Raw genomic sequence first — 15,307 nt, 5'->3', positions numbered from 1 at the left:
CATAACTAGAGCTCCCTGTGAAGGAAGAGGCTCAGAGACGAGCTTGAGAGAAACCACTGATCATGGGGAGATGGCTTCCCTCTTTGTATTGTCCCTCTCCATCTCTGGAGTAGTGTCTCCAAAGCTTTTGCCTTAAGGAGAATCCCCAGGACAGTTGCTTTACAGGGTCCCATCTGCCAGGAGATTTGGGAACAGTGTCACAGAGGGGTTCCAATAAATGTAATTACCCAAAGTTGACTCAAGAGGAAATAGTCAATTTATATGACTTGTATAAATGAAAGAAATGGAAAAATATTCCACCAAGGGGCTGGAAAGATAGTGTAGAAGGTGGGCTGCTTGGGGCTGACTCTGACTTGATCTGTGGCACCACCTTGAATTCCTGGAGAGCAAGTCTGAAGGATAGAGATAGAGATAGAGATAGAGATGGAGATGGAGACAGCCCCCAAGCATCAGTGTGACCCCAAACTCCTTCCCAACAAAAATTAAAAAAATATCTCACCAAGAATGTTTTAGATTTTTGTTTTCATTAGATAACTTTACTGGCAAATATATCCTACAATTATGAAAGAAATATTACCAATCCTCTACAGACACTTTTAGAAAATAGAGGAGGTGGGGGTTCTGAAAGAATTTTGAGGCCATTTTTTTTGTTTGCTTATTTTTTGGGGGTCACACCCAGCAGCGCTCAGGGGTTCCTCCTGGCTCTACACTCAGAAGTCACTCCTGGCAGGCACGGGGGACCATATGGGATGCCGGGATTCCAACCACCTGCCTTCTGCATGCAAGGCAAGCACCCCATCTCCATGCTATCTCTCCAGGCCATTTTTAAGCTATCACTCAGAAAAGGCCAAATTGTATAAAAACATACAATTATACGCCACTATTTCAAGTAAAACATAGGTAAACAGATGCCAACAAAACTCTCAGGAAGTAGAAGTAGGAAGGAATCTTTCTCAATCACAACTCCCTGCAGTTAATATCAAATTCAATGGGAAAAATGCTCAATGTTTTCCACCTGAGATCAGAATTTAATGTAAGCATCCCTATTTATACTTTCTTTTCAGCAAATGGCCTTAGACAATGCAATAAGGCAAGAAAAAAGGCAAAGCATAAACAAAATTTCCCTTTTGAAAAGGGGAAAATAAAACCGCCTTCTTTGTAAGGTACATAAATAGAAAATTGTAAGGAACGTACAGAATAATTACAAAAGTAAGTGAATTTAGTCGCTTACAAAACACAAGGTCATCCTATAAAAGCTAATTGATTTGTTTATCTACTACAAATAAAGCAAAGAGGGTGTTTGCCTTGTACAATGTACATGGTATTGTACATGGTCAATAATGGGGTCCATTTCTGCCATGCCATGTAGTGCCCCGAGTACCACCAGGAGTGATCTCTGAGTTTGGAGTTAGGAGTCACCCCTGGACACCACTGGATGTGGCCCCCCCAAACTGAAACTACAAAAAAATAGCTTAACTTAAATAACTTTGCAAAAAACAATTTATAAGGACCAAAGAGATGGCTTTTCAAAGGAATGGAGCCTGAATTTTTCCTTGGTGCCAGGTGAGTAAACCTCCCACCTTTGCCCCAGACCAACCCTGCCAAGTGTGCCCCAAACCCAAAGCACACCCCAAATACAACAGAAAAATTCAACTAAAAAGAACTATGAGCACAGTGGACAAGAAATAGCTCAGATGCAGCACTGTACTACATGTCTCGGCCTCATACTAGCATCTCTGTGTCTGGTATCTCAGCATCACCACAAAACATGTGATCTCTTGTACCCTGTAGCAAGTGTGTACCCCACAGCGAGTTTTTGGCCCCAAGTCACCTGGAACCAACCATGAAGAAAAGGTGGTAAGTTTTTTTTTGTTTTTAATTTTTGAGCCATACCCTGCAGTGGTCCAAGCTTACTCCTGGCTCTGCACTCAGGAATCATTCCTGGTGGGCTTGGGGGACCCTATGGAATGCTGGGGATTGAACCCAGGTGGGCCTCATGCAAGGCAAACACCCTTCCCACTGTGCTATTACTCTGATCCCAAATACCTTGCCTTCTTTTGTTTGTTTTTGAGCCATACCCTATGGTGCTCAGAGGTTACTCTGAGTGCTCTGCACTCAGGGGGACCATATGGGATTCCGGAGGTAGGCCTTGTGCAAAGCATACTATCATTCCAGCCCAAGTGTGTCTGAGTTTCTTATTTGGGGTTCCTCCTTCCTCCTCCTTTATTATTTGGGCAGAATATAGTTCAATAGGCTGAACATAGGCTCTGCATGCCAGAAACCTGAGCTTGTTTTGTATGTGTGCAGGTTCGCTTGTTTTGGGGTAATACCTGACTATGCTCAGGGCTTACTCCTGGCTCTGTGCTCAGATCACTCCCAATAGCAGTTCTCAAGGAACCATTTTGTGGTTGTTTTGTTTGTTTGTTTGGTCACACCTGGTGTGCTCAGGGGTTATTCCTGGTTCTGTGCTTAGAAATAGCTCCTGGTAGGGCTCAGAGGACCATATGGGATGCCAGGAATCGAACCAGGGTCTGTCCATGGTTAGCTGTGTGCAAGGCAAACACCCTATTGCTGTGTATCACTCCAGTCCCAAGGGACCATTTGGGTGCTGAGGTTCAAATGGGTGGTTACATGCAAGACATGCAAGTCCCTTCCTCTCTGAATTACCTACCACTCTGGACCTAGATTTGACTGGCTTTGGGGACAGAAAAAGAAAAAAGTGCATCATGGAGGGCATTTGCCTTGCACAAGCAGACCTGGGATTGATTCTTGGCATCCCAGAGTCCCCTGAGCCCACCAGAATTTCTGAATGCAGAGCTAGGGGTCATTAATCCCTGAACACTGCCAAGAGTGATTCCTGAGCATAGAGACAGGAGGAAATGCTGAGCATCGCTGGGTATGGCCCCAGATCCAAAACCCAATCCAAGCCAACCCAACCCTGGAGTGCTGAATTTGATCTTTGGCATTTAAGAGTTCCTCAAGAACCACCAGGAGAGCCTCTGAGTACCATGGGGAATAGCCCCCAACCCCTACTTTATGGTGTGGTTAAAAAACAAAAAAAAAGAGGATCTGGAGATATAGCACAGCAGTAGGGTGTTTGCCTTGCATGCATCTGATCCAGGATGAACAGTGGTTCGAATCCTGGCATCCCATATAATCCCCTGAGCCTGCCAGGAGTGATTTTTGAGCAGATTCAGGAGTAACCCCTGAATGTCACTGGGTGTAGCCCAAGAACTGAATAAATAAATAAATAAAATGAAAAATAAGAAGAAAGAAAGCCTAAGCAAAGTTTGAAACAAATACGGCCTGTCATAGCTCTTTTCCAGAACTCTGAAAAGGACAAGTTCCTAAAACAAGTCCTCTGTGTATTCATTTCTTCCTGTGCACCTGGGCTGGTGTTGTGTGTGTCTGTGTGTGTGTGTGTGTCTGTTTGTCTGTGTGTGTCTGTGTGTGTGCGCACGCGTGTATGTTGGGGGGCAGACTGCTGGGCTAGGACCTGACCGCTTTAACGGTCCTTGCTTTTTCACTGCAGGAGAGAAGGGTCTTTCTTCCAGAAAAACAGGTTTCCGGCAAAAGGTGGCCTTCGGAAGCACTTAAACCACGAAGCACAAAGGTTGGTCTAAGAAAAGGGTGATTGACAACACACACACACACACACACACACACACACACACACACACACACACACACACACACAGACACATTATCCTGACTGGAGCACAGGAGGGGCCCACCACATCTCTCCCCCCCCCCCCAGCCCTGTGCAGAAATCAAGAAACAAAAGACTCATGTATCTGGGGGGTTTTAATTGTCATTTTACAGCTTTGCCATTGGAGCTGCACGCCCCCACCCCACCCCAACCCTTCCTTAGTGTTCTGAAGGCTCGAGGGCATCAGGGAACAAAGCTGGGGTCTGGCACCCACCATCCCACCCCACCCCCACAATGGACCATCAGGTTGGGGATGTCACAATTACACAGGATCACAACAATTCTGGCTGGGGGGCTAGGGAGTGAGAACCCATTATCACTGGGTGTAGTTACTTGGCCTTGTTCTGGACACGATGAAATTCCTTCAGCCTGTAAAACAGATACAGAACAGACCAATGCAGACGCCCTCAATGACCTGATGCCACTCAGTCGCTATGGAACTGGGGGTGGGGGAACCCCAGTGTTAGTGAAGTTGGGTGTGATGCTCCCTCTTCTCCCTTCCTGGGTCTCTTTGCCCACCCTGACCACTCCTGCCTCCAATCAGTGTAGAATGTCAGATATTAATCCTGGCAGGGAGGAACACGGGCATTGCTTGGTGTTGTGAGGGGGCAAAACCTTTAACTGGCACTGGGAGAAAGGAAGATGCCACTAGGAAAAGCTCATGTGTTCCGGGTTCTGAACTACTTAAAAGGGTTTTTAGAGGGGCTGGAGGGATAGCACAGCGGTAAGGCAAATTTGCCTTGCATGCAGTTAAAACAGGATGGACTCTGGTTCGAATCCCGGCATCCTATATGGTTCCCCAAGCCTGCCAGGAGCGACTTTTGAGCATAAAGCCAGGAGTAACTCCTGAGCGCTGCCAGGTGTGATCCCCCCAAAAAACAAACAAACAAACAAAAGGTTTTTAGAGTTGATGAAATAAGTTGGTGGCCTGGTGGAAAGGTAGGGCCGGGCATCTGGTGTCTCTCAGGTTTGGTTCTGGGGACAGGGTGGCTAAGGAGAGGACAGGGGAAGGAAGGGGGCCAGCCGGAGATTGGGCAGTAGGAGGCTTCTGGACTGGGAACCCTGGATTTTAGCTGTGGGACTATGGAACTAAATGTGTTTGTCACCATGTGTGACTGTGTGTGACTGCAGGACTGACTATGTGTGACTGTGTGAGACTGTTTATGTAATTGTATGTGAGACTTTCTGAGATTGTGTGAATGTGTGTGACTATGTAAGGCTGTATCACATGACTATAGGCTGTGTGACTGTGACTGTGTCACAATGATTGTGTGACTATGACCATGTGGGGCTGTGTATGACTGTGTCCCCCGGCTGACCCACAGACTGGCCTGGCTTCCAGAGTTACACATTCATATCTGAATGAGTCAGGACCCAGTGAGAGGACATGGCCTACAAGTGGTCTATGACTGGCTGTGGGAATCATCCTGACCCCCGACCTCATGCCCATGCCCAGCTCCAGCTGGAGCGCCCCCCTTCTGGCACACCAGAGGTGTGGAAGGCCTCATCTGGCACAGGAAGCTGCTGTTTGGGGCATGGATCTGCTTCCGGGTTCGAATGATTTCAGATGATAAGTGCCATCCCTTGGGCCCCAAATGTGAGCAAGATGCCCAGTTGACCCTCATCGGCTCCATCCCCCTGAAGGCAAAGGCTGTGTCCCTGAAAGTGCTGAAAAGGTGAGCAGGAGTGCCAGCAGCCCAGGGCAGGCCCCAGGCACCAAGTTGGCCCTGCTGAGAAGGGCAGAGGGGCTGAGGAGCAGCAGTGTGGCTGTGCCAATGTGGACAACTGCCACTCTGGTGCCCACACTCAGCTCTGGACCCCAGAGTCTCACCTGAGAGAGTTGATGTTGATGAAGCCAGTGGCATCAATGGGCTCGTAGTCTCCCTGTACGTTCATGCTGCCAAGAGAGAGGAAGCAGTCAGCACCACCAGGCCTGGCCTTGTCATCCAGGCCAGGACCACTCAGGCTCCTTCAATGCCCCCAGAATCACCTCAGATTCACCCAACAACGTCTTTCAGGTTTTCAACACCAGGAGGCACCCTGAGATTAGAGATTTGTCCAAGAGCCTGCTTCCATCTGGATGGCCTCTGAGAGGGACCCATTGACCCATCCTTCCATGTGGGTGATCCTAAGAGTCAGCTACTCTCCTTCTTCTCATGGGGCTCTTTGCCCATAGCTGCCCCTTCCTAGGACAGGCCAAAATGGGGCGGTTTCTTGGATGCTTATCCCCATTCTCCACCCGGCACTGGGCTGCTCTTACTTTCTGGGCCCTCCCAGTTATCAGTCATCTTGGAAACCAGGAAATCTGTTTCTTCTTTTTCTGCTTTTAAGAAGTCCAATGCACAATCCATTGTGCAATGAATCCACCTATTCTTTTTCTGCTTTTTGAGTCATACCCAATGGTGCTCAAGACTGACTCTTGGCTCTTTATTCAGGGTTACTCCTGACTGGGTCAGGGGACCATATGGGGTGTTGGGGATTCAACCTAGACTGGCCTGAGTGCAAGTCAAACACCCTACCCACTGTGCTATTATTCTGGCTTTAAAAACCTATTCTAACAGCATTCATTCATTCTTTCATACATGTATTCATCCATTCACTTATCCATCCATCCATCTATCCACCAATCACACCTATCCATCCATCCATCATCCACCAACCACACCCACCCACTCATCCATCCATCCATCCATCCATCCATCCATCCATCCATCCATCCATCCATCCATCCATCCATGTGTGCCTGAGGTACCTCTGACCTTCTAAGAGCCCTTTGGGGATAAAGGGGAGACAGAGCCAGGATAGGGGTTGAGGTACAGACAGAAGCAATCAGTCATCCATCTGCCCCTTGCCTTACTTTGGGGCTGAGCACTTGGAGGGCAAGTTCAGGACACTGGTTGCAACTCTAATCCACAGCCACCCTCCAGACTCGAAGTGGGGAGGGGTCCCCTTCTGTTTCTCATGGGCCCCTGATAGCCTCCACCCTGAATCAACCCCTTGTCTCCCTCAGCTCGAGCCCCAGCCTCAGGACAAAGCGGTCTCGACAAGGAGGGGGCCCTGAGTGTTCAGGACCCTTCTCAGGAGGTGATCGGCAGGCAGGGGAGGGCAGGCCCCGAGGCGCTGCCTCTGACTGTCCCTTTGTGGCCTGGACACTTTACAATCCTGCAGATCTTGGACCGCGCCCCCGTGCCCTTTCCCTGACCTTTCAGGGCCTGGGAGCTGGCACCAGGCACCCCAACCCTCCCCTCCACATCTCAAGCCCCTGAGGGGTGGAACTTGGTGACCCCAGTTCTTCAGCAAACTCACCAGTAGGGCATGGACTTGGGAAGTGCAGAAACACAGCTGAACCTCACAAAAGTCCCAATGCCCTAAAAAACCACTTTTCTCATCTCTAGCCGAGGTGCTAAGCATAATTTAAGCAGGCCCCCTTTCTCTGCCACCTGCATGGACAGCCCCACTCCGCACAGTCCTCAGGGTGCCTTTTGGAAAAGGCACCTCAGCACGGGGCTGCATCGTCTCCCACTACTCCCCCAAACCATATCCTGCACTGGCCCTTTTCCGGTCATCTGGCATGTGTCAAAACAAACGCTCACCCTGACTCTCCCCAAAGACCCTCCTGCATAGAGATCCCCCTCAACCCCAATCCCCCTGTCTTGTCCCAACGCAGCTGCCAAAGACTAGGTGATTCTGAAGAACTACAAAATCCTCTTTAAAAAAAAATATTGTGGTGTATGTTGGGGGGGGGGGGGTAGTGGTGGAGAAAGAGTTTACAATGATTTTTTTCCCTCCCCTGACGGCCTATAGCAAACCTCTGTGCTTTTATTTTTGCTCATTCGAGTGGTCTGACCTGCACTATAATTACGTTACTTTCTACCCACTGCGCCGCGCCATTTCCACTCCTGCTACCTCTCGCGGCTTCCTCGCTGGTTCCCGCGAGGCTGTCACTCAAGGCCTTTCAAGCCAGCGATGTAGAAATCAAAAAGAAAAGGGAAATGGTCGGAGACACAGTGAGAATAAATGCTCTTGCTTTTCTCTCTTTTTTTCCCCGTTCCCTTTTTACTTTATTCATTTAATCTCCCCGAGGGCGACTGTAAGACTTAATGAGGGGTTGGACACATTATTAGAGGCTGTTGATTTGAAGGGGGAGGGAAGAGAGAGCCAGAGAGAGAAAGAGAGAAGATAATTTGACATTTACCCCGACTGATCTAAACTGATTCGGTTATATTTATGGCTTATAAAGTGTTTAGAAAGATGGAAAGGAGGGGGGGGGGCGTTCAATGTGGCAAAGAGAAGGCCAGGAAGGAAAAAATAATAATAATAACACCGACTGCCAGCCAAAGGTGGGCTCCAGTTCCCAGCCAACTGGCTGGCAGAGGACAGAGCTGGTCTTGGTAGCCAGTCTGTCCTGGGACTTAAAGTGGGCTGTCTGCATCCAGGGGTCACCTCCACTTCCACTTTAACTGGCCAGGAGACCTCCAAAGAGATCCCTCTTGACTGGGCTACACTGGCTAGGGATGGGGCTAGAGTGATGGCACAGAAGGTAGGGCATTTGCACATAGCTAACCCAAGTTCAATCCTTGGCATCCCATATCATCCCCCGAACCTGCCAGGAATAGTTCCTGAGTACAGTCAGGAATAACCCTTGAATACTACTGTGTGTGGCCCAAAAACTAAAGGGGGGAAAAGAAACACATCGGCATGGGCTGCCAGCATTGACCTTTGACTTAGCTCCCACCCCCCAGCTCTACCTGCAGCTCCCCGGAGGTCTCTTTGGTGGCAGAGGGGCACAGAGGCCACATTCCCCCACAAAATTAGATGCAGGCATTGTCAAGAACAAGAAAATTCTGGTCTCTCTAGAATGGAAACTCAGGTTCAAAGTGTCCACATCTGAATCCACATTTCCTCCAGAACATTCCCTCAGCTCAGGGAACACCCAAATCACCCTATCTGAGAAATCCACATGGGTACTTCTCCACACTAAGGGCTCCTATAGCCCACATCCCACAGACCAATCAAACCCACCTACTCCTCGACACCCCCAGAGGCCTGAGAAAGAACACAGAGGGGAGGGCGTTTGCCTGGCATGCGGGCAACCTGGATTTCATCCCCAGCACCTCATATGATCCCCTGAGCACCACCAGAAGTGATTGCCGAGCACAGAGCCAAGAGTTAGCCCTGAGCACCCCCAGGTGTGTTCTTGAAACATTTTACCTGCTCCTTCCTCCAGGGCACTTGCACTAGGCCCTGAGTGTCGAGAACTTTCTGGGCTTTGCCAAGGTGCAGAACATCAGCACCTGACGTTGGCTCCTGAAACTCCATTACTCTTCAAAGAGGACTGACTGACTCCCTTCTGGAAGCTTCTCTGCACCCCACTTACAACACCTGCTGGGCCTTCCTTATGATTCTAGCTTGTCCAGTGGGGTGCAGTGTTGGGGACAGGCCCAGGTACATGGACCTGGTCTGTGAACAAACTCCTTGCCTGTGCGCACTCACCTCACCAGCTCCTCATTGTAGAGCGACAGTGGAGACTCACGGCCCAAGATGTACACTTGGCCCTTGAACACGGACACTTGTACTTTGCCCTCCACTCGCTCCTGGGACTTGGCGATGCAGTCTCGGACGAACTCGCACTCCGGGCTGTGCCAGAAGCCTGCGGGGGGGAATGCAGGATCCCTGTGAGGCCTTACCTTACAGGCCCAGGTGGACAGGGTTTTGGGGATCAGGACTAGGGCACATCACTCAAGCACAGTAGCCAATTGCTTGCTGTGGAGCTGGGGGTCCAGGCTCTGGCTGTGGGTGAAGAGAGGGGTTTGTTCCTTTCAACCCTATCCCTGGGACGTATCACCTCGTAAAGGGTCAGGAGGAGAGAAGGGCACCCACAGCTTCAGTACATGGACACGTGGGGAGCACTGGAGACAGCGTGAAGCTGCATCTCAGGCATATCCTAGTGGCCACTTGGGGGAGGAGGCCCCGGGGAATCTATTTCCCGTTCCTGAGTGGGGTGTATCTGGCTGTGCCAAAAGAACTACTAGAGTCTAGTAACTAGACTCTCATTTCAGGTGGAAGGCTGGTGAGAGTTGGAGAATGGGAACATCAAGGTCACGCAGTTGTGGGGGTCCAAGGGAACTTCCTAGAAAAATCTGCCCAGGGAGGGGACCTCCCCAAGAAGAGGGAGCTGAGAACTGCGCCCCTTCACCCCAATCACCCTCGCACTGCCCATTCCCAGAGCCTGTAGCCAGGCCAGGTCTCACTCCACTCAGCCTACAGGGTTGGGTGGGTGGGTAAGGGAGGGTCAGACGGGGCTCAGGTTTCTGTGAAAAGGAGCCCAGGAAGGTGGGCGCACCTGGACAGCTGGAGGAACCAGATGGCGCCAGATCTATGACCTGATAAGGGGCCGGGTCAGCCTGGAGCTGAACCTTGTGGGCACCTGAGGAGACGCTCTGTGGGGAAGGGGGTCAGCACCCTAGAACACTGTAGTCAGCTCAGCCATGGGCCTACCTGACCGGCCAGTGCCTCAGTTTCCCTGATGACCCCATGCAGGCTGACTCAGCCCTCCAGTGGGCTTTGGATAGATTCATGAGCAGAACCCGGAACATTCTACCCTCAGGTTTGGGCTCAGGGATGCCCCAGCCACTCCTTGTATTTGAGGGAGATAGCCATATACCCCAAAGAGTGTCCTGAGCCTCAACCGGGTCCTGGGGCCCAGGATTTCTTGGGGAGGGGAACTGATATCCCCAAACCCATTTCTCAAATTATGTCAGGGTGGGAGGCCAGAGCAGAGTCTTTGGGCTGGATGAAGATGGAGCTGGAGTTGGGGGCAGACCCACCCACCTCCTACCATGTTGACAACACTTAATTTTCCAGGCAGCTGGGGCCTGTGGCTTTGCTGTGGAGGGGTGGGAATGGGCCAGCCCTGGTCCAGGGAACACAGAAGTGAAGGGTGCTGTTCCCAGCGCTTCCTGATTTTCTTGGTATGAATCTGAGTTCTTCCAGGTGTGAAGATGAGGCATAGGGCTGGGGGGTGAGGGGAGGATGCAGCCAGCTGTCTCTGGGCTGTGACACCCCCCCATCCTGCAGCCTTAAGAGCTTTTCAGCCTCTGGCCTTGCCCCCCACTTTCTCACAAAGCTTGTCCTTTGGGAATCTGGACAGGACTGAACCCCAATGGCAGCCCAGTACTCAGAATCTCTGCTGCACCCCTCTCCCAAGCTCAGCTTCCTGTCTACACCCACAGCCCTGCTGGGGTGCGCACAATAACACTCAAAGGCCAGCCTGCACTTGGTTCAAATCTTTTCAATCCCTTCAGTCCAGATTCTAAGCGCCCACTTGCAGGACCCCAACCCCACTTCCTGCTGCCCCAGCTGAGGGGCCAGGTGGGGGCAGTAGTGGCCATTCTAGGGTTCTCCCCCACTGCCCCTTCCCTGAAACTCCCCCATCTCTCAGCAACTGACTCTGAAACCCAAAACCTCCTCCGTGCACAGAGACCTGCTGAGCAGGAAGCGGCAGGCGACAATGGCATTTAAACACCTGCCCGAACCTGGGGCGGGAAAGCTGCTGGGGACAATGGAGGCAGAAATGACACCAGCCAATACCAAGAGTCTCCAGAGCTCCCCTGAGGAGGAGCTTTGCATGGAGACCAAATCTCCGCAAAGCCAGCAAGAGGAGAGATGATTAGAATTGATTTTTCAGGGGCCCTGACCCCCAGGATACCTATGGCCACCCCCTCCCAGTAGCTCAGACTTAGGGGCTCAGATTGGATAGGCCTGATACCCAGAATTTCAGGCTTATGGGTCATGTGGTCCCAACTACTCAACTTTGCCTGTCACAGACCATAGGCAGAGGAGGCATACTCCTCCCACTCGAATTGCAGCCCACTGTTTTCCTGCCTAGGTTTTTTTGTTTTGGGACCATATCCAGTGGTGCTCAGGGCTTACTCCTGGCTATGCACTCAGAAATCAATCCTGGATAGCTCGAGGGGAGGTGGTGGTGGTGATGATGCATATGGAATGCTGGGGACCAAACCCTGGTCAGCTGCAAGCAAAGCAAAATACCCTACCTGCTATGCTTTTGCTCCAATCCCATCCTGCCTAATTTTTTTTCCCCCTAAAATTATCCACTATGGTGCTGGAGCAATAGGACAGCAGGGACGACAATTGCCTGATATGTGACCAACCTGGGTTTGATTTCCATCATCCCATAGTGCTCCCCATGAGTGATCCCTGAGCATAAAGTCAGGAGTAAACCCTGAGTTCTGTCAAGAGTGGTCCAAAAACTAAAAAAAAAAAAGTAAAAGTCTCGGGGCTGGAGAGATATCATGGAGGTAGGGCAGAGGTTTCAAACTCACAGCCCGAGGGCCATTTGCAGCCCTCCGTACAACATTTTGTGGCCCACTGCTGGCCTTCAAATATCGCAGTATTCGAGATTATTTGCTTACTTTTTTTTTTTTTTGTGAAATCCCTTATGCGGCCCTGCCTCACCCCGACTTTGCCTCCTGCGGCCCCCAGGTAAATTGAGTTTGAGACCCCTGAGGTAGGGTATTTGCCTTGCATGCAGAAGGACGGTGGATCGAATCCCGGCATCCCATATGGTCCCCCGAGCCTGCCAGGAGCGATTTCTGAGCCAAGAGCCAGGAGTAACCCCTGAACACTGCCTGGTGTCCTCCCCTCAAAAATAATCAATAGTCAACACTGGTTGTAGTGCCTACACCAAACAAAGACAGGCATGAGGTCAGACTTGGGGGACCCTGTTCCACAAGGGGAAAGTGGGCTTAGGACAGGGAGATCTGGTTTCTGATACCAGGGAGAAGGGATCCTCCTGTGGGCCACATGGACTTCCTGCCTGGTTCCTAGGTGGCACCAATGTGCCTTCTGGGAGATGCCCCAGAGTGAGGAGGGTACTCTCCAGCCAAAGAAGCCATGTGCTGCCCAATGTGGGATGTGGGTTTGGGGTGAAGCCAGAAAGCCCATGCTCTGCCTAGCCTGTGGTGCTGTCACCTGAGCCACACTACCTTGACTCAACTCACGGGACCTGGCATAAGTTTGTTTCTGCCTCTGCAGATGCAGCTGGTCCCCCATTCTCTGAAGGGGCCGAGCAGACCATGCTGGGGTTGGGGGTCCTCAGATGAAGGTGAGAGCCGAGGAGCCCATCTCTGAATGCTCTGGCACCTCTTCCTCACTCTTCCTACCTTGACTTGGCTTTAATCTTTCTTTTTTTTTGTTTTTGGGTCACACTCAGCAGTGTTCAGGGGTTGCTTCTGGCTCTGTGCTCAGAAATCGCTCCTGGAAGGCACAAGGGACCATATGGAATGCTGGGAATTGAACCACTGTCCATCCTGCGTGCAAGGCAAATGCCCTACTGCTGTGCTATCTCTCTAGTCCTTTGGCTTTCTCTTTCTTTTTATCTTTCCTATGGTTTTTGGATTTGGGGCCACACCTGGTATTGTTCAGGGTTACTCCTAGCAGGCTCGGGGGACCCTATGGGATGCTGTGAGTGAATCCAGGTTGGCCACGTGCCAGGGAAATGCCCTCCCCACTGGCCCATGCCTTGGCTTTTGCATTTGCATCTTCCACTGTCCACCTCAGGCCAGGATGGCAGTGGAGGTCCTGGACTGTGAGGTGGGGATGGAGGTTCAGGAGCAGGTGGGAAGGGGACGGCTGTGGGGGTCACGCACCCGTATACACCAGTTCGGCGAATTTCAAGCCCAGGCCCTGCTTGATCTTGCGTACTTCACGGTCCATGGTGAAGGCCTCAATGTCCAAGTGAGCGTGGTACAGGATGGTCCCCGCTGGGGTCTCGTAGATACCTAATACCATTTTTCCAGGCAGGGGGAGAAGGAGAGAAAAGAGAGAGAGAGAAGGGAAAGGCATGTAACCCAAACTGTCAGCAAATGACACACACAAAAAAAGAGAAGAAAAATAATAATGACTCATGTGACAGGAACCAAGCCGGTGGGCCCCATTCACTCCCAGCTTGCTTCTGTCATTACGCTCATGCTGGTCCACTCTGCGGCTTGCGGAGAAAATGCCTAGATGCTCCCCTTTGAAGAGGCCCTCAGACGCCGGAAAATGACAGGGTTTCGGCACGGCAACCCCCCTTCCTCAAGGCATGCCCACCGGCCCGCGGCTGAAAACCTGTAATTAAACTGATCTTGGTAGAGCCCAGAGCCTCAAATATCCCTTCCTCCCTTTCACCGGGGAGTCAGGGCTGGGGGTAGGGGGGGTGGTACACACACATGTCCGCATGCACACGTATGAGCACGCGCACACACATGCCCACGAGCATGCCACCTTGGGCTGCAGAAAAAGCCACTGGAGTCCAGGCCTGGCTGACCACAAGGGACAGAGAGAGAGAGACAAACAAGCCTGGAGATGTAGCAGGATCAGGGGTGGGGCAGCCCCAGTTTCCTCCTTTGCACCTCAGAACTGTCACAAACCGTCACAAAACATGGAACCAGAATGATAGCACAGGGGCCAGAGAGATAGCATAGCGCTAGGTCATTTGCCTTGCACTTGGCCAACCCAGGACTGATGACGTTCGATTCCCAGCATCCCATATGGGCCCCCGAGCCTGCCAGGGGCTATTTCTGAGCACAGAGCCTGGAGTAACCTCTGAGCATCACCAGGAGTTGACCCAAAAACAAAACAAAACAAAAATAAAAAACCTCACTTGGAGGAAAAATCAGGGGTCGACCACTCAAGTCACTGGCCAACCATGGAAGTACCAAGTCAGGGGCTGACCTTGGCTTCTGTGTGTCCCTCTTAAGGGGCAAAAAGTTTCCCTTTCCATCACTTGCTCACCCCAACCAGACACAGTGGCCTGGACTCTTCATGATCTGGCAGACCCCCAATATCGTACTCCACAGCTTTAGGGTGACCAGTCTCCCTGGCATCCACTCAGAACCCCAAGTATGGGGAAAGGAGTGGGTGATCTAAGGGCTTCCTGGACCCCATCTGCTCCTGCACTGAGAAGGATTTGGAGTGAATTGTGATGGATCTAGGAGGCCCTCCTCTCCCCTCTCACGGGAGTAAAGAGTGCAGATAATTTCTGTGTTTCTCCTGGAAAATAAAAATAGAGACTGATAGAAAAAAATAAGGCACCAGTGCCAGAAAGGTGGGTGTTAGAGGCTCTGGGCACGGGGCTGGGCCTACAGCACACAAGCTACTGTGGAAAGGGGGGGGGGGGCTCAGTGACAGCTGAAGGCCTGAGTGACACAGAACAGCTCCGGGTGTCTATTTTCATCTATTTTCATCTCTGCGTTGATAGGGAGAGATGGACATGTCGGCTTCCTCCCTCATCAGGCCCTGATGTCATCTGCCTACTGTCCAGGAGGCCCTGTGGCTGGCTAGGTGGGTGGGTGGACAAGGTGGGGGGGGGTCCCTCCAAGGCAGCCCCAAGATCGAGCATGGGTTAGTGAAGACTTCTGGACCAAGGCTCAGCCCTGTGGGGAAACAGGATCTGGGAGAGGCTGGCTGGGGCCTGTGGTGGGAGACCCCCCTTTCTTAGGCACAACTAGGGCACCAGGGCAGAGCTGGGGGGACCTGTAGCTGTAGTCATGCCCACCTAGCCAGGCTTCCAAATTTCTGGAACATTCCATCTGAATA

The 15,307-nt window shown here is 51.4% G+C and overlaps 1 protein-coding gene across 1 annotated transcript in view; it reads right to left on the bottom strand.

Moving 5' to 3' along the window:
* Positions 1–3,796: 3,796 nt before the first annotated feature.
* The window catches only part of ASS1 (argininosuccinate synthase 1), a 31,329-nt gene continuing 19,818 nt past the window's right edge, over positions 3,797–15,307 (bottom strand). Inside the window, exons 12-15 of the mRNA XM_049774054.1 lie at positions 13,378–13,509; positions 9,203–9,359; positions 5,541–5,606; positions 3,797–4,078 (exon numbers count right to left, since the gene is read on the bottom strand). Of these exons, the coding sequence (XP_049630011.1) occupies positions 4,039–4,078; positions 5,541–5,606; positions 9,203–9,359; positions 13,378–13,509 (395 nt within the window). The 3' untranslated portion in view covers positions 3,797–4,038. The remainder of the gene's footprint in view (positions 4,079–5,540; positions 5,607–9,202; positions 9,360–13,377; positions 13,510–15,307) is intronic.

Source organism: Suncus etruscus, chromosome 5 (assembly GCF_024139225.1).
Source record: "Suncus etruscus isolate mSunEtr1 chromosome 5, mSunEtr1.pri.cur, whole genome shotgun sequence".
Lineage (NCBI taxonomy): Eukaryota > Metazoa > Chordata > Mammalia > Eulipotyphla > Soricidae > Suncus > Suncus etruscus.
Note: the sequence above shows the minus strand (reverse complement) of the source record. Positions and strands in the feature narration are given on the sequence as shown.